General features: G+C 56.5%; 8 protein-coding genes across 8 annotated transcripts; 4 read left to right on the forward strand and 4 right to left on the reverse strand.

Moving 5' to 3' along the window:
• The first annotated feature begins 250 nt into the window (after positions 1-250).
• Positions 251-3,059, forward strand: K437DRAFT_242203 (uncharacterized protein). Its single transcript, XM_013390589.1, has 3 exons — positions 251-2,486; positions 2,578-2,668; positions 2,752-3,059. Exons 1-3 carry the CDS (start codon positions 497-499, stop codon positions 2,933-2,935), a joined length of 2,265 nt encoding a protein of 754 aa, XP_013246043.1. The 5' UTR covers positions 251-496; the 3' UTR covers positions 2,936-3,059.
• Positions 3,060-3,067: 8 nt separating this feature from the next.
• K437DRAFT_253218 (P-loop containing nucleoside triphosphate hydrolase protein) lies at positions 3,068-6,039 on the reverse strand. The gene is made up of 2 exons (XM_013390590.1): positions 5,611-6,039; positions 3,068-5,528 (listed from the first exon to the last, which is right to left on the reverse strand). The coding sequence occupies exons 1-2, from the start codon at positions 5,707-5,709 to the stop codon at positions 3,075-3,077; spliced, it is 2,553 nt and encodes an 850-aa protein (XP_013246044.1). The 5' UTR covers positions 5,710-6,039; the 3' UTR covers positions 3,068-3,074.
• Positions 6,040-6,323: 284 nt separating this feature from the next.
• Positions 6,324-8,568, forward strand: K437DRAFT_253219 (sulfate adenylyltransferase). Its single transcript, XM_013390591.1, has 4 exons — positions 6,324-6,570; positions 6,656-6,738; positions 6,821-6,978; positions 7,048-8,568. The coding sequence occupies exons 1-4, from the start codon at positions 6,457-6,459 to the stop codon at positions 8,415-8,417; spliced, it is 1,725 nt and encodes a 574-aa protein (XP_013246045.1). The 5' UTR covers positions 6,324-6,456; the 3' UTR covers positions 8,418-8,568.
• K437DRAFT_94926 (uncharacterized protein) lies at positions 8,494-8,985 on the reverse strand. The gene has a single exon (XM_013390592.1). It carries the CDS (start codon positions 8,844-8,846, stop codon positions 8,571-8,573), a length of 276 nt encoding a protein of 91 aa, XP_013246046.1. The 5' UTR covers positions 8,847-8,985; the 3' UTR covers positions 8,494-8,570.
• A 72-nt stretch (positions 8,986-9,057) lies between these two features.
• On the forward strand, positions 9,058-11,214 carry K437DRAFT_271727 (uncharacterized protein). Its single transcript, XM_013390593.1, has 2 exons — positions 9,058-10,477; positions 10,539-11,214. The coding sequence occupies exons 1-2, from the start codon at positions 9,357-9,359 to the stop codon at positions 11,173-11,175; spliced, it is 1,758 nt and encodes a 585-aa protein (XP_013246047.1). The 5' UTR covers positions 9,058-9,356; the 3' UTR covers positions 11,176-11,214.
• Positions 11,182-12,660, reverse strand: K437DRAFT_253222 (uncharacterized protein). The gene is made up of 3 exons (XM_013390594.1): positions 12,064-12,660; positions 11,401-11,985; positions 11,182-11,326 (listed from the first exon to the last, which is right to left on the reverse strand). Exons 1-3 carry the CDS (start codon positions 12,616-12,618, stop codon positions 11,231-11,233), a joined length of 1,236 nt encoding a protein of 411 aa, XP_013246048.1. The 5' UTR covers positions 12,619-12,660; the 3' UTR covers positions 11,182-11,230.
• A 274-nt stretch (positions 12,661-12,934) lies between these two features.
• K437DRAFT_253224 (snare-domain-containing protein) lies at positions 12,935-14,344 on the forward strand. The gene is made up of 4 exons (XM_013390595.1): positions 12,935-13,471; positions 13,536-13,790; positions 13,858-13,964; positions 14,046-14,344. The coding sequence occupies exons 1-4, from the start codon at positions 13,134-13,136 to the stop codon at positions 14,108-14,110; spliced, it is 765 nt and encodes a 254-aa protein (XP_013246049.1). The 5' UTR covers positions 12,935-13,133; the 3' UTR covers positions 14,111-14,344.
• Positions 14,345-14,368: 24 nt separating this feature from the next.
• On the reverse strand, positions 14,369-20,678 carry K437DRAFT_265872 (uncharacterized protein; the record flags this gene model as incomplete). The annotated part of the gene is made up of 4 exons (XM_013390596.1): positions 14,369-14,498; positions 14,574-15,113; positions 15,179-15,418; positions 15,487-20,678. The coding sequence occupies 4 exons, from the start codon at positions 20,676-20,678 to the stop codon at positions 14,369-14,371; spliced, it is 6,102 nt and encodes a 2,033-aa protein (XP_013246050.1).
• Between the last annotated feature and the right edge of the window lie 884 nt (positions 20,679-21,562).

Genomic DNA, 21,562 nt, shown 5'->3' on the forward strand with positions numbered 1-21,562 from the left:
CGCAACCCTGGAGCCCAAGGTCACAGCCCTACTATGTTCGATTGGACTGGCAACATGACATTTGATGGTGAAATAACCCTATTTCCGACAAGTCCGCCAACACCCGCTGCTGCCCCATATCTTCGCTCTCACGTGGGGACGTTGCTGCAGCTGACTGGCACGCGATCGGCCCCGAGCGGCACTCTCGATCCGGCGCGTCTTAACAACCCCCCCCCCGCTAACCTCCCCTGGTCTCGCTTGGTGTCGCTCTCTCGCACTCTAGCAAGCACTCTCGCGTTGTACGTCTCGTCAACATCGCACCCCTCGCTCTAGAGGAAGGAAGTACATTCAGCCCTGAGCCTGTTGCCTAACACAGCACCGCCTCCTCTTGGAACGCGAGCAGGGCTGCGGGAACGTCTCCATCGCGAAGCGCGCAGGAAGCGCTTGAGGAGCATTGACGGTCCGGAGGACCTTGACCGTTGACCAGACAGACAGACTGCTATTTCGACGTTTCACAATGCCGGTCCACTCGCGCCTGCGTCCATTGTTGGACAACCTCAAGGAAAAGGCCATGGGCTACGGGATTCGCGGCGCCATGGCCTACTCTCGCAACTACGACAATATCCAACGCTTCTGGCGAATCGCATTCATCGCCTTCGTCTTTCACAACACTTACTCGGGCTTCCGGCCCAAACCCAAGAAGATCAACAAGGGGAAGGCAGGTGGCGCACAGGATCGGAAACGGAGATCTGCGGGAGATACTTCGCAGCTGGCGCTGCAGGCAGAGGAAAAGGAGGGCATGTCTGCCTCCTCGGGGCGAGGGGGCAGGAAGGGGAAGAGCAATGGCAAAGCACAGCGTGTTGCCGTCGATGCAGTTTTCTTTGAGCGGCTGGGGCGCATCATGCGCATCGTCATTCCTTCTGCAAAGTCCAAGACGGCTCTTCTGCTGCTGCTGCACACATTCTTCCTGGTCCTACGCACCATGCTGTCGCTCTACGTGGCTGATCTTGACGGTCGCATCGTTGCGGCGCTCGTGCGCGCCCGTCCGCGCGAGTTCCTCAAAGGCATCGCATGGTGGATGGCCGTCGCAGTACCTGCGACGTACACGAACAGCATGATCGAGTACCTCCAGTCCAAGATCGCATTGTCGTATCGCACAGCGCTGACTCGCGAAGTGCAAGGAAAGTACCTGACCGACATGACGTTCTACAAGCTCGGCAACTTGGACGACAGGATTAAAAACGCCGACCAACTCATCACGGTTGACGTGGCGAAATTCAGCAACAGCCTCGCAGAGATGTACAGCAATCTCGCCAAGCCCGTCTTGGACGTGTGCCTCTACTCGTTCCAGCTCTCGCGCAACGTTGGCGGAGAGGCGCTGATCCTGATGACCATCCTGGTCAACGGCTCGGCAGTCTTGTTGCGCAAGCTGACCCCACCTTTCGGCCAGTACGCCGCACAGGAGCAGCAGCTTGAGGGAGAGTTCAGGTTCTACCACAGCCGCCTGATCGAGAATGCAGAAGAGATTGCCTTCTACCGCGGTCAGCACCACGAGCAGAACGTCATCGAACGCGCTTACTTCAGCTTGATTAAGCACGTCAACCGTGTCTACCGCATTCGTATCGGGCACGGCATGGTCGAGGAGGGCATCATCAAGTGGCTGTGGGGTAGCATTGGACTCGTTGTCTGCGCCGTACCGGTCTTTGTCAAGTTCCCTGGTGTGGCAGGCAAGCGCGATGGCGGCAATCTCGGCTCGCGCACGGAGTCCTTCGTCACCAACCGTCGCCTGCTACTTTCTAACTCGGACGCATTCGGGCGTATCATGTACTCGTACAAGGAGCTTTCAGAGCTGGCCGGCTACACCGCGCGTGTTTCGCAGCTGCTCGACACGATGGATGAGGTAAAAGCGGGCAAGTTCCAGAAGAAGCTCGTCAGCTCGGCCGGGACTGAATCCAATGCCGCTGTCCTTGCTGGCCGCGGCGAGATCGTCGAGGAGGCCGAGGTCAAGTTTGAGAACGTGCCAATCCTGACGCCAAACGGCGATGTGCTGCTCAAGAGCCTCAGCTTTGACGTCAAGGCAGGACAGCACCTCCTCATCCTCGGCCCCAACGGCTGCGGCAAGAGCTCGCTGTTCCGCATCCTCGGCGGCCTCTGGCCGGTCTATGGCGGCGTCGTGCACAAGCCACCTCCGAGCGACTTTACGTACATCCCTCAGCGTCCGTACCTCAGCCTCGGTACGCTGCGCGACCAAGTCATCTACCCACACACAGTCACTGAGATGCGCGCGCGGGGAAAGACTGACGAGGACCTGCTGCGCGTGCTTAGCGTGGTCCAGATCGAACACATCGTCGAGCGCGAGGGCGGATGGGACGTACAGCGCGAGTGGAGGGACGCGCTCAGCGGTGGCGACAAGCAGAGGATCGCCATGGCCAGGCTGTTCTACCACGCGCCCAAATACGCCATTCTCGATGAGTGCACCAGTGCGGTCACCCTCGAGATTGAGAAGGGTGAGTGCAATAGGGGACTGGTGTGCTTTCACAAGCGTGGAATGATATTCACCCATCATCTTCTTCCATCTTTAACTCCCGCACTTTGAAGTCATGTACGACTATGCGACGCAGCTTGGCATCACGATGATGACAGTTTCGCACCGCCCTTCGCTCTGGAAGTACCACACATGGGTCCTACAGTGAGTGCATCCTCCGCTCCAAGGCTGATTTTACTTCTTCTTTGCATCGTCGCGCTCACATCATTGTCTTCGCCATTCTCCAGATTCGACGGCCAAGGCAACTACGTCTTCACAGAGTTGGATGCAGACAAGCGCCTTGCGCTGCAGGAGGAGAAGCAAGCGCTCGAGCAGAAATTGCTCTCCGTGCCCAAGTGGGAGCAGCGCCTTGCAGCGCTCAAGCAGGCTGCTGCTGAACGCCCGCCGTCGCCTGTGCACACCAAGGCGTGAGCCTGCCCAGGCTGGGATGAGCGATGCATATCTCGCTTCTTATGTAGTTTTACTGTCCATGCTTCTTCTCTCGCAAGCTTGTACCATTAGGAGCCTACGTAAATGTGAATTTGAGTTCATTATGATTGCAGTGAACGCTCTATTTCCAGTCTGTGCGTTCATTTGCATCCGATTTGCGCTGTCGCTCTTGCTCCTGCTGCAGCGGACGGGTCCGCACCTGTCGATACATCTCTGCAAGCCTCTGCGCAACGGCATTGACGTTCATCCGATACTTGGCAGCGACGGGGATGACCTGCATCGGCTCCGTCGGTGGCTGCACACCAGCGTGCTTAGCAGCTTCGCGCTGCAGAGCGTACATGCGCGTATTGACGTACGTGCGCAGGCGCGCGAGTGACGCGCGGGCCGCTTCTTTCGTTGCTGGCAAGGCAGCTTCTGCTGAAGCGGTGGAGGAGCCAAGAAGATCGGCCTTATTGGCGATCACAAGCTGTGCGCGTGCGCTTAAGCCTGGCTGGTACGCCTCCAGCTCATTGAATAGCGTCTCGAGCGTCTCGATAGGATCATCGCCCTCAGCGTCCTTGGGTTTGCCGCTGGCGGAGAGGCCACCGGCGAGGTCGATGACAAAGACGAGGATCGAGCACCTCTCGACGTGCTGTAGGAATGCATGACCGAGCCCTATGTTCTGGGATGCGCCACGGATCAATCCGGGAAGATCGGCAATCTTGAGGCGGTACACTTCTTCTTCAATACTGTCTTCTTCTTGCAGTGCAATTGGATGGTCGAAGGGGATCGAATTGCTAGCTGCTGCATTATCCAGAATTGTAGCATCGGTAGCATCCGCTTCGGCAGTGATGGCCGACCCATCCCTGGCTCTCTTTTCTGTCTCTTTGATAACGTCGGTGCCGGTACCTATCACTCGCCCACTCCTGCCGAGACGCATGACACCCATAGCAGGACTGAGCGTCGTAAACGCCCACCCGCCCACTTTTCCCGTGCCATTCCGTCCATCAGCACCCGTGAGTGCCTGCAGCAGGGTGCTTTTGCCTGCATTCGGCAGACCGACCATCCCGACGTCCCCTGCCGACTTGAGCGCCAGGTGCAGTAGGACCACCTCGCCGGCACTACCGCGCGTGGCGAACTTAGGTGAGCGGTTCGAAGTGGAGAGGAAGTACGGGTTGCCGCTGCCGCCAGAGCCGCCGCGAGCGAGGAGGATCGGAGCGGCCAGCGCTGAAGAGGGTGCGGAGGAGGAAAGCGAAGAATGGGAGGATGGCAGGAATTTGCTGTTACCCATCAGTTGCGAAGGGTGCAGCGTCGGTTTGTCAAGATCCAGAATGTAATCCCAGCCCTCGTACTCCTCATCCTGCTCTCTGGCCTGTACCTTCAAGCCAGCCATGTCAGGATCAGCTTCCTTCCACACCTTTTCCTTCTCCATGTGCCTGTCCACCTTCTGGCGTTCAAAAACATCTACGGATGCTAGGAACTCTTTGAGCCTCTTCTCCCTCCGGCGGGTCAGCGCGGCGCCGATGCGGGCCTCAGCCTCGCGGAAGCGCTTGCTGGAGTACTCTTCCAATTCACCCTCTTCGACGTGCACGTTTCCGCGTGGATAGTGTCGCCAGAGCGTATCGCAATGTGCGCGCCGCTCCAAATGATGTTCCTGCTCGCGTCCGAAACCGCAGGCCGAGCCAGCGCTGAGCTGCTCGCTTTGGACACGGAGCTCGTATTCGTCCTCGAGTTCGTGCATTGGGTTGAACTCCAATGCCCGCTCATATTCGATCTCGCAATGGTTAATGGAACCGCCATATTTTCCATCTTGCTTACCAGCCGTGAAAGCTACCTGGGTAGAAGATTTTGGGGCGCTAGGCGCTAGTAGCGCCAGCGGCATGCTTGGTCGGTATCGGCGGGGAGTCATACGGATAGACCGTGCGATGAGCTCGTCTTCATAGAGCGCTCGCATTGTGCCTGTTTCTCCTGAGTCGTCCTCGGAAGAAGAAATATGACCGTCCCTTGAGTTTGTTTCGTGCACCTCGTGATCTGCTTCATCTGACGCTTTCGTCCCGTCGATGGCATCATCTTCTTTGGAGCTGAGTTGGAGACCTTCCCTTTTCGAAGCGGAAATGGAATTACGAGTGCTGTGACGGTGATGCTCACGCTGCTTTGCGGAAGCCTTGGCCAAGTAGGAAGGCTGCAAAAACTTAACTTTGACGATGGTGCCGACGGGAACGCGCACGATCCTGTCTGCCGCTTTCTTACCGCTCAAAAAACTCCCCTGGCCGTTCTCCGCATCCTTTGCACGGAGCATCGACCCAAGCGTCGCAGTAGATGATCCTAGCTGTTCACCTGCCGCCACCGGCTTGGCCCACGTGCCGCTTATGGGGGCGTGCTGCGTGTCGACTGCGCTGCCGGCGCCTCCGCCGCCGACTCGCGCCAAGCTGCTCAACTCCTCATCAACGACGAGCCACACATCACCACCATCACCGCCATGGCCACCGGAGGGCGGGCCGTACTGCTTGTATTTTTCACGTGCAAAAGAGACGCAGCCATCACCGCCCCGTCCGGAGGAGACGAGGAGCGTTAAGCGGTCGATGAACGTCGGCGCCTTGGGAAGGGAAAGGAAGTATGAGTATTCGTGCAGGCGTCAGCCGAATTTTCCTTTATTATATTTGGCTGAAGGCATTTACCTTTTGATTACGCTTCCATGCGGCTTTGCGCTGCGCTTTGCTGTTCGGATCCTGCGCGTGTGAGGAGTGTACCGAGCGGCTGAAAGCAGAAGAATGCATGCATTCTTGCCGGCTCTGTTCGCAGCCTAATGACTGAGGCCTCGTTCTCGATTTGCTTGATAGTGACGTAGTTACAGCTCCAAGCCGGGACGGTGAACGAGGTGCAGAGCGGATAGCAGTAGCGAGGAAGCGTACACCTTGCCGAGGCGGCTGTTGTAAGAGCGCGTGGAACAGAACGCTAGCGTCGCAAGCATCGGGCCTAACCGCCACCCTGTGGCCCAAGACGTAGCAAGCTACCATCACTCTTCTGTGCATAGCCAGAGCAAGGTCCGGACAGCAGTCAGCCGGCTATACCCCACGATCAAGGTGGATATAAGCAGAGTGCATTCCTGTACCAAGTGTACCTCTTGTTAGACCATGGCTTGGACGATCACTCGCTTGATCACTCCTCTTCCCTGCAGGAGATCGTGCGATGCGAGTGAGCCAAAGTGGGCTTCCTGGGGGGGCAGAAATTGCCCGCTGCAATTCGGTGCAAAACAAAACATTAGCTTCCCCAGATTCCGTGTTCCGACCCTGGCAAGCACGTTATCGTTGCTCCGAGTTATCTCCGACCGTAGATTGGCTCTCGCTGAACTTGGCATCGCTCTCCCCCATACAACTTCGGAGGCTCGCATGCTTCATCCATCCGTCCATCCTTCGCAAAACAGCATCGACCTTGCACAGAAAAGCAACCAAGTAGCTAGCGCTTCCTTCCCATATACAACCTGAGCGATCATCTTCCCTTCCCAAGTCTACGACTCAAATACGATGGCGAACCTACCTCACGGTGGCGTCCTGAAGGACCTCCTCATTCGCGATGCTTCCATCGCTGCACAGCTCGCGCAAGAGGCGGCCACGCTTCCTGAAATTGTCCTGACAGAAGTGAGCGCTGCGAATTGAAGCACTTTTCCTCCCTGAGAGTTTAGCTGCTGTTGTTGATTCATCTCACGCTGTTCCGATCTGCCAGCGTCAACTATGTGACTTGGAGCTGATCATAAACGGAGGCTTCTCCCCACTCGAGGGCTTCATGGGAAAGGCCGACTACGAAAGGTAGACAGGCAGAAGGCATTCATCGGCTCCAATTATATCAGAACCAGGGCAACTGACCTCTCCATCTCTGCACCGTCCCTAGCGTGTGCAAGAACATGCGTCTCGCAGATGGAAGTCTCTGGCCCATGCCCATTACCCTGGACATCTCGACTGAGCAACATGAGCAACTTGGGCTAAAGACGGGCGCTCGCGTTGCTCTCCGTGATCCGAGAGATGACAATGTCCTCGCTATCCTGACCGGTGGGTTCCTTACACCATGCCTTCACACTCACTCTCTGGCTAACTTGCATCCTGGCTGTTTGCGCATAGTCTCGGACCTACACCCTGCGCAGAAGCAGATGGAGGCGGAGAGCGTGTTCGGTGCAGATGATATGGCACATCCCGCTGTCACCTACCTGCATAAGACTGTCAAGGATGTGTACGTCGGCGGGACGGTGCAGGCAGTCTCGAAGCCGCAGTACTTTGACTATGTCGCGCTGCGCTACACCCCCACGGAGCTGCGTGCGCACTTCAGCAAAGTCAGCTGGCGAAAGGTCGTCGCGTTCCAGACGCGCAATCCAATGCACCGCGCGCACCGTGAGCTCACTGTGCGTGCTGCACGCCAGCGCCAGGCCAATGTGCTGATCCACCCAGTCGTCGGCATGACCAAGCCAGGAGATGTGGACCACTACACGCGTGTGCGCGTCTACGAGAGCCTCATGCCGCGCTACCCGAATGGAATGGCCCACCTTGCGTTGTTGCCCCTTGCCATGCGCATGGGCGGGCCGCGTGAGGCTGTGTGGCACGCGATCATCCGTAAGAACTTTGGTGTCACACACTTCATTGTCGGCCGCGACCACGCTGGCCCGGGCAAGAACTCTCAAGGGGAAGACTTTTACGGCCCTTACGATGCGCAGAAACTCGTCACCAAGTACGCATCGGAGCTTGGAATCGAGATGGTGCCATTCCAGCAGATGACGTATGTGCCGTCGCTGGACGAGTACCAGCCCGTTGACGAGGTGTCTAAGGGCACAGAGACGTTGGACATCTCCGGTACGGAGCTTCGCAAGCGCCTCAAGACTGGTGCGGCGATCCCGGACTGGTTCAGCTACGAGAGCGTCGTCAAGACGTTGCGCGAGAGCTACCCGCCGAAGAACAAGCAGGGTTTCACCATTTTCCTCACCGGCCTCCACAACTCGGGTAAGGATAAGATTGCGCGTGCGCTGCAGGTCAAGTTGAACGAGCAAGGCGGGCGCTCCGTCTCGCTACTCCTTGGCGAGACGGTCCGCTCCGAGCTCTCTTCAGAGCTTGGCTTCTCCTCGGAGGACAGGCACAAGAATATCCAGCGCATCGCCTTCGTCGCCGCCGAGCTGACGCGTGCTGGCGCTGCGGTCATCGCTGCGCCGATTGCGCCATACGAGCGCTCGCGTGCACTTGCCAAGGACACCGTTCAGCGCACGGGCGGCAGCGGCAACTTCTTCCTCGTGCACGTCGCCACGCCGCTCGAGCACTGCGAGCGCACGGACCGCAAAGGCAACTACGCCAAGGCGCGCAAGGGCGAAATCAAGGGCTTCACGGGTGTCGATGACGTTTATGAGGAGCCAAAGGAGGCGGATCTGAAGGTTGACATCACACAGAACACTGTCGCAGAGATCGTTCACATGATCGTCCTTCAGCTCGAGGGTGCCGGACTCATTTGAGTATCTGCAGGGGCAAGGAGTGCGAAAAATAGATGTTTGGTTAGAAGCATTTGATGCTAAAGGTGGAATCAGGAAGAAGTGGGCAAATAGGGACGCTTTAGAATTTTTCGATCCAAAAGAATGAGCAGTTCAATCTCTGCGTTTAACAGACATTTAAACGCACAAATTAGATCTACAGGCTCGGCTAGACCATGCACATTTGCTCTTTTTGCTCGTAAGGGGCGACGCCCTCGAACTAGGGGAAGACACCATGGTGGACTGAATCTGACCGCAGTCCCGCCGCAAACCTTTTAGCCTAAGGTACGAATTACGATCATGTCGCCATAGGCCTGGGGCGCAGGCGGAGGCGCAAGCAAGAAGAATGGGCACGGTGGGAAGGAGTACCAGAACCTGTAGACCACAAAGGTGGAGTACCCGTACGAGGCACATCCTTGTCTGATGAGCCCTTGTGCATGAAGATCCAGCTCCAGGTCGCACTCGGAGTTCCTATGCACACGCACAACATGCCCTTATGCCGTTTCTCCAAGTTTGCTTCTTAAGATCGTGTCTTGAATCTTGATCTTATCTCAAATGGCCTTCAACATCTGCTGGGAGTCTGGTCTAGATCAACCACTATACACAGCCCCAGTTCCCAGCCCTTCTTCAATGATTTGTTCACCTAGGTTCTACGACACATCGTGCGGCAAATCGGCATGCCATTTGCTGCGCTGAAAGAACACGTCCTGCCTGCTATGATCCTACACCACTGAGCCACCGTTCTTCGATTTGCTCTCGTGCTCAACTCTCAAGTCGGGCACGGTCCAGCATCGAAACGCCCATAGTGACAAAGATTCACCTGTCAAATCGGATGCCGCAACATATTGCAGATGGTGCCAGCACGGAATCGTACCTTGGATCAGGACTCTGGAACCTTGATGACGGTCAATCTATTCCGTCGCAATGGACGAGCAGGAGCATGTCACTGTGCTTCCCGAATTGTTCTCTCTTCCAGCATCTGCATCGCCTCCTTTTAGCATTTCTCAGCTGCAACAAGCCATTCAGGACGCTTTGAATTCGGATCATGAATCGTTGGCAGACGAGTCAGCTGCTCAGCCTGAAGCAACGGAACAAGATGAATTGCAGCGTCGCATTTCTCTCCGCAGAATCCGACAGCGTGTTTCTCACGTACATGAGGATGGAGAGCTCTTGCGTAGACTCCGGAAGCGCTGGGAGGACTGGTCTACCACGGAAGCTCGGCAGACAAATCAGAAGAATCAAGAGAATTACCGCAAGAGAAAAAGAGGCGGTATCGACGGTGGTCATCAGGCGACGGGCCCGGATGATGGACTGCAAGAAGGAGTCTTTCACCTCGTTGAAGTTAATACCCTTCTTGAAGAACTCGACGCTCGGATACCGCTGTCTTTCCGGTTTGCCTCCTACGAATCTCCGTCAATCTCGTGGACAGCGAAACGCCCAGCAACGGAGAGCAATGCAGTCTCACTCACCGCGATCAGTGCCTACGCACAGCGCGTGTCGCCGTCCAGCCAAAACCTCCTACATCAGCCGACTCTGGTATCCGACGTCATCAGCATCGGGCCGCGCGTCAAATTGCAACTCGACGCGCAGCAGAACAGTCTCTCAGAAGGCGAAGGTCTCATCCTTGACGTGGACATCTATTCGCGCACATCTGTGCCGGTCGCACGGATGTCCCGCAACAAATCCGAAGAGCAGGCGGTACTCGGAGGTATTGAGGCCAATTCGCCTCGAGAGGGTCCAGATGACGAACCTGCAGAGTCGGAGTCAACCTCAAAGGCGCCTTTGAGCTACAGGAGAAGAGCCCAGGATGAGCTCGATGGCGCGCTTACATTGACGCAGTCACTTGAGATTGATTCTCGAAGCTCGCTGAAGCTCTTCAGAGACACCGTCATGTGCAGGTGGAACGATCTTCCAGAAGAGAGCCGTGATTCCCTCCGCGGTGGCAGGGCCGTGCCGAGCTACAGCAACCACACAGCGAATGGCGGCTGCGCCCTTTGCATCGAGGATGTTATTTACTGTGAAGATGTCGTGAGGGGCTATGCAAGGTCAGTCTCTCACTTCTCAATGCCTGCCAGCAAGCTGACAAATTCTCGATCATCATCACAGCACATTGCGTTCCCATCTTGCAGAAAAACGATCTGGCTGCAAGCCGGAAGAGATATCTATAAGTGCACGTTCGTTATCCGAGATGACAATCGACAAGCTACCTGCTCTCCGCACAGGCCGACCATACTGGCTCTGGCATTGTGGTTCATGCCAACACATCTTCATCGTACGCTCCGTCCGTCTCCGACACGCCGACACGGATCAAGCAGCCGTGTTGGGACCTCGCATCACCTACCTGGCTGCTGGCTCCGTCATCCGTCCGGGTATCCTCTTTCGCCGTACAGGAAAAGCGGACAACTATCGTGGCGGAAAGTGCGGAATATGCGACGTACGTTTCCCAGACCTGCTGGTTTTTGGCGGCGAGCGCGTGCATGCGCCGAACTCAGCGTCAAGGGAAACTACTTTTGGCCTGGAGGGCATGCGCGAAAACATGCTGGTTTGTCGCGTATGTTACGAGGTCGCGACCGGCCGCAAGGAGCCTGTTGTCCCCATCCCTTCCGAACAAGGGAAGAAAGAAGGTAAGGGGAAACGGAAAGCTCAAATGAAGGAGGACGAGATACAAAGCGATAGCGCTGCAGAAGAGGAGCAAGATCACACGCAAGTGAACAAGTGGACCACTGTCCCCTTGCTCGATTGATCAAGGGTGGGAAGACGCGTGCATGTAATGCATTTCATGACTCTCAACTCGGAGTCTATTTTTGCTTTCCCTCTTTCCCTTCCATCGCTGCCAAGAGCGCATTTTGCACTACTGTGTAGCCCGAATTGGCTAGCCAGTAAACGAGAAGTGCCTGCAAGATCCAGAGTTAAGTCAATATGGAGTAGCATCTCGAGAAGAGAAACCAAGAAGAAAGGGATTACTCACGCTTGGAACCTGCATGGCGATTGGAACGAAAACGATCGAGGCCGCTCTGAGTGTATTCGAAATGACAGTTTGTCGGAGCATCGAAATGCTCTTTGCTCGGACGGTGCGGTCCTCTTTAGGCGAAGGGGGCGATGCTGCCCGTGGTTGGGTCTTCCGTTTAGGTTCGTGCTCTTTGGCACCTTCATGTAGGACTTGCTCGGGGTCCGTTAGCCTTCGTCTCCAAGCGCCTAGTTCGACACCAAGCAGGGTAATCATGCCAAATGCTAGTGGGCCGAAACCAGTGTAATCTCGTTCGATGAGCGTTAGTCCTTGCTTCGGTGAGAGCATGGAGATCTGCTCGGCATCGAGTCCACGATCCATGAGGATCTTGATCGACGCAGCGAAACTTGCCTGAGAGTCTGCGCTAGGACCGGCCCAAGGAAAGGGCGCGATCTCGTTCCCCCATGGCGTTGGAGGTACACAGCCGTAGCGAATAATTGCAGATATGCCTAGGAATATTGGGATGTTGACAATAAGAGGGACAACAAATGTGGGAATAGGAGCGCATCGGTGTTTCTTCATCAGCGATCCTAGTGTCTCGCGAGCCTGCCAGAAATGCACACTTAGTCAACTAAATAAAGCTTTGAACCCGATACCTTGGGTCTGGTGTAAGCCAGTTCTCACCGCTTTGTTGAGCTCTAGCTGGTATTCAGCCCGTGATGCCCTTCTTCGAGCCATCTTCTTGCCGATCTCGACCGGCAGACGTGACTTTGCAGCCTGCCACTCTGGCAGAACATGGTCTACCATCCTCCTGGATCTGCGGCGCTGCCAAAATGTGACGGGTAAGCTGATGGTGGTCCTCAACGTCAACGTGAGGATGACAATGGCAAAAGAGGTTGCATAGGGTCCTGAGAGATGCAAAGCGGCGGGAAGATCTTGCAGCGCATGCGTAAGGCTCGGTAGAATGGGTAACCAGTGGTCCGCCACGGCTGCAACGGTAGCATCTTGTTGAATCACGCTCGTTCCCGACGCCAGGCCCGACTGGCTATTGTATCTTCGCACATGCTGATATGATCGAAAGGAGAGCTTTGAGGCTATTCGAGGGCCTCTGCTAGACCAATGGCCCACCGTCTGCGTAGAATAACTCTTCACACCCCTCTGCACAGGGCGCGGTAGAATCTGCGAGCCGCTCGGCCAAGTTGACAAACAAATTCGGCATGCCGACTGGGATGAGGGCATGATAAAACGCAAGCTCGAGCTTGAGCTCGGCTTTGATCTGCAGACGAAGAGAAATGAAACGCTTCTTCGGTTCTGGATTGTCTGTCGTTCAAAGCAGAGAGGTGAAACGGATTATGTTGCAATTCCCATTCATCCCATCACAGGTTGAACGTATTTGTTGGAGAAATCAGTTCTCAGCTGGTTGGATGCACGTGCAACCCTACTTTTTCTTTTTGGTTGCTTGCTGTCTCAGCCTCATTTGTCATGAGGAATCTAGACGATCTCATTCAAATGCTCAACGCTTAGTTGCATTTGTTTAATGTTGCCACCGCGAACGCCTCACCTCAAATGATTTTGTCCTATGCTCGTTCGCTTACGATCTGAAATCTGACACCTGACGATTGATGAGCTCCAGAATCGAAGCCAGTGCCCCTCCTGTGCGACCCGTCTATCTTCCTTGAATATTCACGCTGTCCTGTTGATTCTATCCTGTCTACGCGGCATCAGCGCCTCGGCATCAGCTACCGCCGGCAAACATGTCGCAAGTCTCCTCACCGCGCGTCGCTGTCCTCCATGCCGCGACGCTCTCCCTCGTTCAGGAACGAAGCCGGTCCATCTCCCTTGGTCTACCTGCGTCGACATCGACCAACAAGCTGATTGAGAAAAATATCAAAACACTCACGAGTAGCGCAACCGAACTGACGGCGGATTTAGAAGAAAAGAATCGGCTGGCAAAAGCAGGTCGCATTGGCCTTGAGGAGGTCAGAGAGGCAGAGGATGCAGTGACGGAGCTTAAGACAAACTTGGAGAACCTGCTCCACTTGCTTGGGACAGATGAATGGGCTACAGAGGTTCGATCAAGGACGAATGAATCGTGAGCAGAAGCGAGGAATTGCTTGGAAGTTCACAGTGCTGTAACTGGCTCGACAATCCAACAGATGTCTGCTTCTTGCACCATCGCAACCCACTTCGTCGGTGCCAGAGCATAGCCTGGCCGAAGCGTCAACAAGCAGGTCAACGTATCCAGTGCAATACCACGACGACGTGGAAGAAGATACAGATGTCAACATACGCTTACTTCGAAGCCAAAAGGATCAGATGCAAGATCAGGATGCTCAACTTGACAAGCTCGGTGCAAGCATCGCGCGCCAACATCACCTCAGCTTACAAATGAACGAGGAACTAGAGTCACAGTACGTGCCGGATTATCTGTCAGGCTTCACAGCGAGCATCTACTGACGGCGAGCATCACACTGGTAGGGGTGAGCTGCTGAACGAACTGGACGACGGTGTGGGCCAAACGACTCTACGACTGGGTCGAGCTAGCAATCAAACGGACCGCTTTCGGCGAGCTGCTCGTGACCATGGTGCGTCATCATCGTCATTTCTTCCTCTGCAAGTAAGTCGGGCTGCCCACTGACTCCTTTCCGTTTCCCCATCTTTTGCAGCATCAAGCTGTACCATCATCGGTCTGATCATGATTCTGGTAACGCTGATCGCGATCTTTAAATGAGACCTGACCTTCTTTATATGGGTCACAAGCCGCCAAAGCTTCAGACAAACATGTCCCTTTCTCTAGGTGACTCTACAATACAGGGTTCACAAGTGCGAAGCTTGTACGATTATTCGAAACGAGAGAAAACAGGTGCTGAGTATCATCTGAGAGGGTATCGGTCTCTACTGCAATCAAGCTTTGTTGTATAATAAGAAGTCGAATAAGGGAAATCAACGAGGGATTGCCTCTGGTGAGAGTGGGATGTTTGCGATGCGTTCATGGAGCGAGGGTCGCATTCGATGAGATGGGGGATGTTCCGAAAGGATCGCGCATACGGCGACGCTGCTCAAGTCTGAGCTTTGCACGGACGCATGCAAGTTCCTCCTGAAGAGTGTTCATCTCGTCACTGCGACGATTTTCCATTGTTTGTTAGTCAGTCGTTTGCCATAAAGGGCCAACAGCTGAATACGAAGCAACTCACAGCAATTGAATCCTCTGCTTAGTCTGTACCATCTTGAGTTCATCGAGTTCTTCGCGCGCCGCAAGCAGCTCATCCTTGGCCTCTTCGAGTGCCTCCTCAAGCTCTGCGATCAGTTCCGACGGAGAAGTGTCCATGGTCGGCCTAGCAGCACTCAGGCGGAGCACTTCATCTTCGAGATCGCGCACGAGCTGTGCGAGCTGCTTCGAGTCCATGCCGAGCGTCATGGTGCGCAGCGGTCTGGGCTGCGAGACTGGCGCATGAGGAAGTGCCTTCGCAGGCAACGCTGGACTGACGCCTCCTACGGGAGAAGGGACTTCGGTTGGAATCGTGATGGTCTGGGCCATACCACTCTTTGCTGTTCCTGGGACTGCCTGCAACTTGAATGACTTGCGCATCGGCGACACTCGAGGAGAATTTCCTCGAGACGGCGACGGAAGTACATTAAGGGTGGTCGCCACCTTGGCATCCGAACCTTGCTGAAGGACGTTAATGCTCACGGCATCGGCGACCTGCTTTTCCAAATCTCGGATCCTCTCATCTCTGTGGGTAAGAAAAAGAAACATGTTTAGTGCCACCCTAGCAACTGCTTAACTGTCAAGCCTCACAGTTCTAGACGGCTAACACTTGTGGACCCGAAATCACGCGTTTTCTTCGCCTCGGCGAGTGGGCCCTGCGCCAATTGGTAGGCTTCCGTCATTGACGCCAGTTCCGCTTCCAATTTTTCCCGCGCTTCCTGCACACTCGGGAGTTCGGTGGCTTTCGGCTCAGCTGCTGAGACGTCCTGGTGAGAGATTGCATCGTTGGCAGCGGCGAGCTGCTGTTGCAAGTCCAAGGTCTTATTTTCCCTGTTGGACAGACAAGTCGTGAGTGAGGGTATGCCCTTGAAACGGAGCTTTCTGGCTTTCCTACTCACAATGCTTGAACCCTTGCTGAGCTTGATGCAAGCTCGAGTTCATGCGTCTTTTGTGCTTCTTCAAGCAGGTCCTGAGCGGAGGCGTGAGCATCCTTCATAGCAGCGAGCTGTGCTAATAGTCTTTGCTTTTCATCATCCCAGTCCCCGGACTTCAGCTTCAATTCGTCCACAACTGCCCGCAGCGAGATGATTTCATCTGCTACTTTTGCCCAATCAAGCGTGATCGATGGCTCTACGGAGGGCGACGATGCCGAGGCCGAAAATGCTCCCGACGCGTTTCGGCTTTTCACTGGCGAAGTGGAAATGGCACTTAAACTACTGGCAGGCTGCTCGAATTGCGCTCGTAGCTTGGCGAGGTTGCCGATCTGCTTGAGGCCTGCCGGTTTGGGAGTTGCCGTGGTCGCAGAGCGATTGGATGCTGCCGGTTTGAGGGGAGAGTCAATGTTCTGCACCTCACCTTGTAGGACTGCGCTGGGGAAGAGAGTCGCGAGCGTCTGTAGTGACTCTCCATTTGGCGCTTCAACAGGACTTGAGGGGCCAGCGGCCGGCTTTGCACGGGATTCCTCACGAGCGATGTTTCTTTGCTGTGCCCGCTCGTGCGCAAGCTCCTGCTTCGCGGCGTCAAGGGCGACTTGCGCATTTGCGAAGTCCGTCGTCAGCTGCGAGCAGCGCGTGCGAAGCTCCAGGATGTACTTCTGCGCTGCCAATTCAGGAGTGCCAGCGCCCTTTGCCAACGACACTTCCTCCCGAGCTGCCTCCAAAATGCGCTGTGACTCCTCCCTCTCGCCAGCGAGCCTTTCGGTATGGGCTTTCAGCGCTGCCACCTCTCCCTTGAGGAGGGCAATCGCGTCTTGGGCTGCATCTGCCTCAGTTTGGGAGGCAGCAAGCTTCGCTGCCATTTCTTCGAGTGCCTTGGCGTTGTTCGAAGTAAACTTCCGGGGTGAAGCTGATGATTCACTCTGACGCTTGTGGAGATCCGAAATGAATGCTTTGGATGCAGTGAGATCTTCTTGCAGATGATCAATTTGGTCAAGAAGTGACCTTTCCTTTGCCGAAAGCTCCTTGTTGGTTAGCTCGAGCTTGGCGATCTCAGCCCGCAGCTCGTCAGCATCTGCAGAGGACGCAGAGGTACATTGAGCCTCTGATTGGGCAGTGTTCAGACTTTCGGCTATGATGACATGCTCTGATAGTTTCTTACGCAAACTCTCGAGCTCTGCCTCCAACGAAATGTGTTTGGTCTCGAGGTCAGCAGTGCGACCTTGGAGCGTGGTCACCTCCTTCTGAGCTGCTGCAGCAGTGGCTTCGCGCTCGTCGATGAGTCGTTGCGACTCGCGCGCAGCGGCAAGTAGATCTTGTACTTTGCGTTCCATATCTGCGTTATGCATGTCGGTACGCGCACGCAAGCGCGTGACGACACCAGACTCATCTTCGTCGGCCTCGGCCCCGCCAAGCCTTCTGAGCTCATCGACGAGGTCAGTGATGTGCTCGGAGACAGATGTGATGAGGCTGTCGATATTCTGACCGGCAGTGCTACGCTCTTTCCTACCCACCGCGCCCATCTTGATTTGCTCAAGCAGATTGTCCATCTCCTCGCGGCCGTCCAACTTGCCTAGCAGCTTTGCACACCGCTTATCTTCCTCGCGCAGACGGGCCTCGGCGCTTTCGAGACGTCGCTCAAAGGCATGAAAGAGGCTCTCGCGCTCGGCCATGAGGCGGCGCTCAGCAGTGACGGCGAGTTCAAGCTGACGAAGCTGCTGTTCGCTCTCGTTTGCTCGTTTTGTCTCAGCTTTAAGCTTGACTGTGCGGTCTTCCGCGCTCTTGGCATGCATCACAGCCTCGTGCTCAGCATTGCTGGCCCTGTCTTCTGCAGCAGCGTGATCCCTCTCTGCGATCTCAGCCCTGGAGAGGTGCACCTTCCCGAGCTCGATGTGCTCCAAGAGCAAGTTCTTGGTGACCTCATGCGCCCTCTGCTCTCCCTTGAGCCCTTCGACCTGCGCTGTGGCCAACCGCTCCGCTTTACGCAGGGCCTCCTGCACATCGAGCAGCTCGCGCTCCTTGCCGATGCCCATGCTTCGCTGCTGCTCAGACGCAGCGAGCGAATGCTCTGCACTTTCTGCACGCTCGCGCAAGCTCGCAATGGTGGCCTGATGTGCGAGCGCCTCACGGCGCAGGTCAGCATGCAAGCAGGACATGTCCTCGTGCGTGCGCCTCAGCTCGTCCAGCGTGTGCTCCGCCGTGTCGGCGCGCAGCTGCTCCTTTTGCAGCGCACGCAGCGTGTCCTCGATGCGGGAGCGTTCGTGCTTGAGCGTCCTGCTCGCCTCCTCCGCTTCGTTGCGGTGCACGTCCGCGGAAGCCTCCGCTTTGAATGCGCGTGTCTCCGCTTCGGCGGCAGATCGGTCTGCAGAATCGATGCGAGCGCTGAGTCCTGCTTTGTCGCGCACTGCTGCAGTGAGATCTGTTTTTAGCTTCGCGAGCTGTTCCAGGAGTGACTTGACCTCAGCGGAGCTGTCGGCTACTGTGGAAGCCGATCGCTCGCGAGTCTGCTGCTGCTGCTGTCGTTGTTGCTTGAGCGCCTCGACTTGGTGCTGCAAGGCTGTAGCTTCGCTCTTCGCCTGTCTTTCACTGGTATCCCTAGCTTCAAGATTGCTTCGATGCAGTTCGACAAGCAGGCGCGCCTGGTCGAGCTCTTTCTGTAAGCTCTCACTCGTCTGGCGAGCCTGCTGGAGCTCTGCCTTCAGCTTCTCCACCTCCTCCAGCTGCTTGCTGCTGCGGTTCTTATTCGCTGCAGCTCCCTCATCCAGCTGCAGCTGCAGCCGCGTGGACCTCTGCTTCTCCTGCTCTAGTTCCTGCTCGATCGCCTCCGCACGCTCTTTAGCCACGCGCAGCGCCAGGTCCAGTGACGCTCTTTGCGGATGCAATTGCAAGGGCGCAGGAGTAGCAGCGCGCGGGTGCCCCTGTTCCTGTCGCGGCATGCTCGTGCTTGCACTCGTGGCAGCAGCAGCGGCGACTGCGACTGCGCCAATGGCCGCGGCATTCTCCCCGCCTGCCAGACTGGCGCCGTCGCTGTCGACGAGCGTACTCTCCTGCTCCTCTTCAAGGTGGTCCAGGCGCTGTGACAGTACGGCCGTGTGGTGCTCGAGCAGCGCGCGGCGTATCGCCGTTGCACGTTCAGAGAGGGTCATGAGCGTCTGCGCAATGCTCTCCACACGTCCTGTCGCTGTGGCAATCTTTTCCTCCATCTTTTCGCGCTCGGCGGGCGACTGCTGCTGAGAAGCGCTTGCCGCCCCGCCCCGCACTGCTGGCGCTTTGGTGGGACTGTTGCTGTTGGACATGGTGGAGTACGCGCTGGGTGGAGAGGACGTGAGTATGGAGTCTTGTGGTTGCTCTGCTTTCCCATTGGTATTGGCACCAGCAGTGTTCACAGCGCTCTGGCTTGGCGCACGGCGATGGCTCTTGCGCAGTGCGATGGCGGCGTCGCGGATGCGCGCCTCAACGCAGAGCTTGCGCTTGGTCTCTGCAATGCGCTTCTCGAGGCGCTCCAGATCGCGGCGCGAGTCCTGCACCTCTTCGAGCGTCATAACAGGGAAGTGCTCGCTGTCGACACGCGCCTGCTCGACCAGCAGCCGGTTCAGCATCTCGTCCGCGCCTACCAAGCGCCGAAAGCCGAAGCGATTCGTCGTCGTAGCAGGCTTGTTGCCGCTGACGTCACCGCCGCCGACACCACTCCCACCGATGACGGACGAAGATGAGGAGAACCCTAATTGGCTCTGCGCGACTGCTTGCTGTTTCAGAAAGCTGAATGCGGCAAACCCGCCCTTTTTGCCTCCTCCGAGGGGCGGAAGACTGAGGTTGTCTTCCTCGACCAGCTTGATCGCGTTACTCGGCAGCAGTCCTCCCGGCGGCATGCCTCCTCCTCCTCCCTTGGGCTGCCAACCCTGGCTCGCATCTCGATCTCGACCCGGCGATGCGGGCAAGGACAGGGTGGCGGGGAACTGCATCTGCATCTCCATCTGTAGCTGCAACCCATGATCGTCCACCTCATTCGCCACGACAATGTTTTGTCCCCAGACGCCCCAGTGGTGCGCGCCACTCCCGCCTGCTTCCTCGTCGGCGCATCCAGATGCTGAGGGGGAGGGCCGCCGCGAGCGTGACGCGGCGGAAGAAATGGAAATGCCGTGGTCGGGCGGCACACCAGGCGCTGCTGCTGCAGCGGTGGCAGCAGTAGCAGCTAGAACAGCTGGAACGACATTAGGGCGTGAATTGGATCGTTGACGTGCAGCATTGCTCGCACGCGACGGCGAGAGGCTGAACGCGCAATTGACAGCAGCGCCGTTTTCACTGCTGGATTCTACTGCTGTTGCTGCAGATGGGGTGGATGGCCGCGCGTGCTCGTTCGAGTACGATGACACGCTGGTGGAGGTAGAAGATGGAGAGAGTCGCGCGGAAGACGAAAGGCCTGTACCAGCCAAGCTAGATGCGGTGGGCTCTGAAGGGTGCGAGGCGTGGTTGGAGGTTAGGGAGGAAGCTCCGACTGATGCTGCTGTGGTTGCGGAAAATGAGGTTTTTGACGAGGTGCAATCCTTGCTTTGGATGTTGGAAAGGGGAGGAGATGGCTGAAGCGTGAATCGGCCCTCTCTACCGTCTGCATCAGCATCCGCATTAGCATGCGAAGAAACATTGCGAGCAAACTCCTTCTTTAGAGAGCTGGAGCTGCTGCCGATACTGCTGCTCCCATTGACGCCCTTCGTCTTCTTCCCGCTACCCGGGACTCCGGGACCGTAGGTGGCCAAACTCTCCGCGTCGATGGGGACGATACTCGCGGGCCCGCGGCGTATCTTGATCTCCTCGGCCGATGAAACATGCACCAGCTTGGCTTTCGCGGCAGATTTGGACACACTTTTCGTCACGCTCGTAAAGTGCGATAGTTTCTGTTGCTGCTGGGTCGCATATCTTGCCGGAAAATGATGCCTCGCTACGCCAATGGTGATTGGCGGCGCCGGCTTTTGGCGCCTGGCAAGCGCACCGACACTTGCACCAGCAACGGAAGCAGAGTCCACGTCGGAGGTGCCAAGCAGGTCGTCGTAGTTGCTTTCAGAGCCGCTGTCCAGCAGCGATTCACTCAGCTGACCGGACGAGTCTGTCGGCGCCGTCTGCCGGATAAGAGGCGTGGGAGGTGGGGCGAGCGTCGGCATCGCTCACAAGGCGCTGACGACACGCCCCTCCCCCGCTCGTCGTCTCGTTCCCTCGACGCCTGGACACGGCCTTCTATCGGTGATAGGTGTTGGTGTGAAAATAGGGTGTCATGACGAGGTCTAAGTATGAGTGGTTGCAACACTCGAAACGTCAAAATCAAGATCGACTGCTCAAAGGCCATTCAAAGTGGATGAACTGTCAGCGACGCCATTCAGATTATGCCCCAGCCGGGCCACATTACCCGTGGGATGCAGCTCCTCCATCGTCATCAGATGCAAGGACAGGATGCTTCCCCCCTGTCCCGAGAGTCAGCCACTCACAATTGCTCGAAATGGCTGGTCTGCCCTGAGCCCGCCCAGAAGTGTCCAGTCTGTATGTATGCTTCTCTGGAGAACGGCGAGCGTGTTGGCGTGGCAGGGGCACTGTGCGTGTCCAGCCGATACGGAGGTGAGAAGCGAGCAGCGATCTATCTACTGATAGCCCTCGCCCGTAGATGCCTGGATGGGATAGATGCTGCTCGTGGTAGTGATGCTGGTCTGAGAATCCTCACTGCCCCATCAAAGATGCGATGAGTGTGAAACTGCGTGCGGCATTCAACCTCCAGTTCGATGTGTGCACTTTGTGATTTGGCTGTTGGAATTGTGGGTGAACTCCGGCTTCGCCAACAAACACACATACCAGAGAGTTCCTCTGGTTGCTTTTTTTCTTTCTTTTGGCTGGGAATAGGCGCTGCGTCTGTGTGTAAATCTCTCTCCGTCCGTGCCTTGATTGCTCCACAAGGGAGCGCCCGACAGGCAGCAAGATCACATCTCGGCCGAGAGAAAGGCTACCGCTGTTGGGCCCCACACAACTGCGCTCGCAAGTCGCCAATCGCATGTTGGAA

The sequence above is a fragment of the Tilletiaria anomala genome (assembly GCF_000711695.1).
Source record: "Tilletiaria anomala UBC 951 chromosome Unknown K437scaffold_3, whole genome shotgun sequence".
Classification (NCBI taxonomy): Eukaryota; Fungi; Basidiomycota; class Exobasidiomycetes; order Georgefischeriales; family Tilletiariaceae; genus Tilletiaria; species Tilletiaria anomala.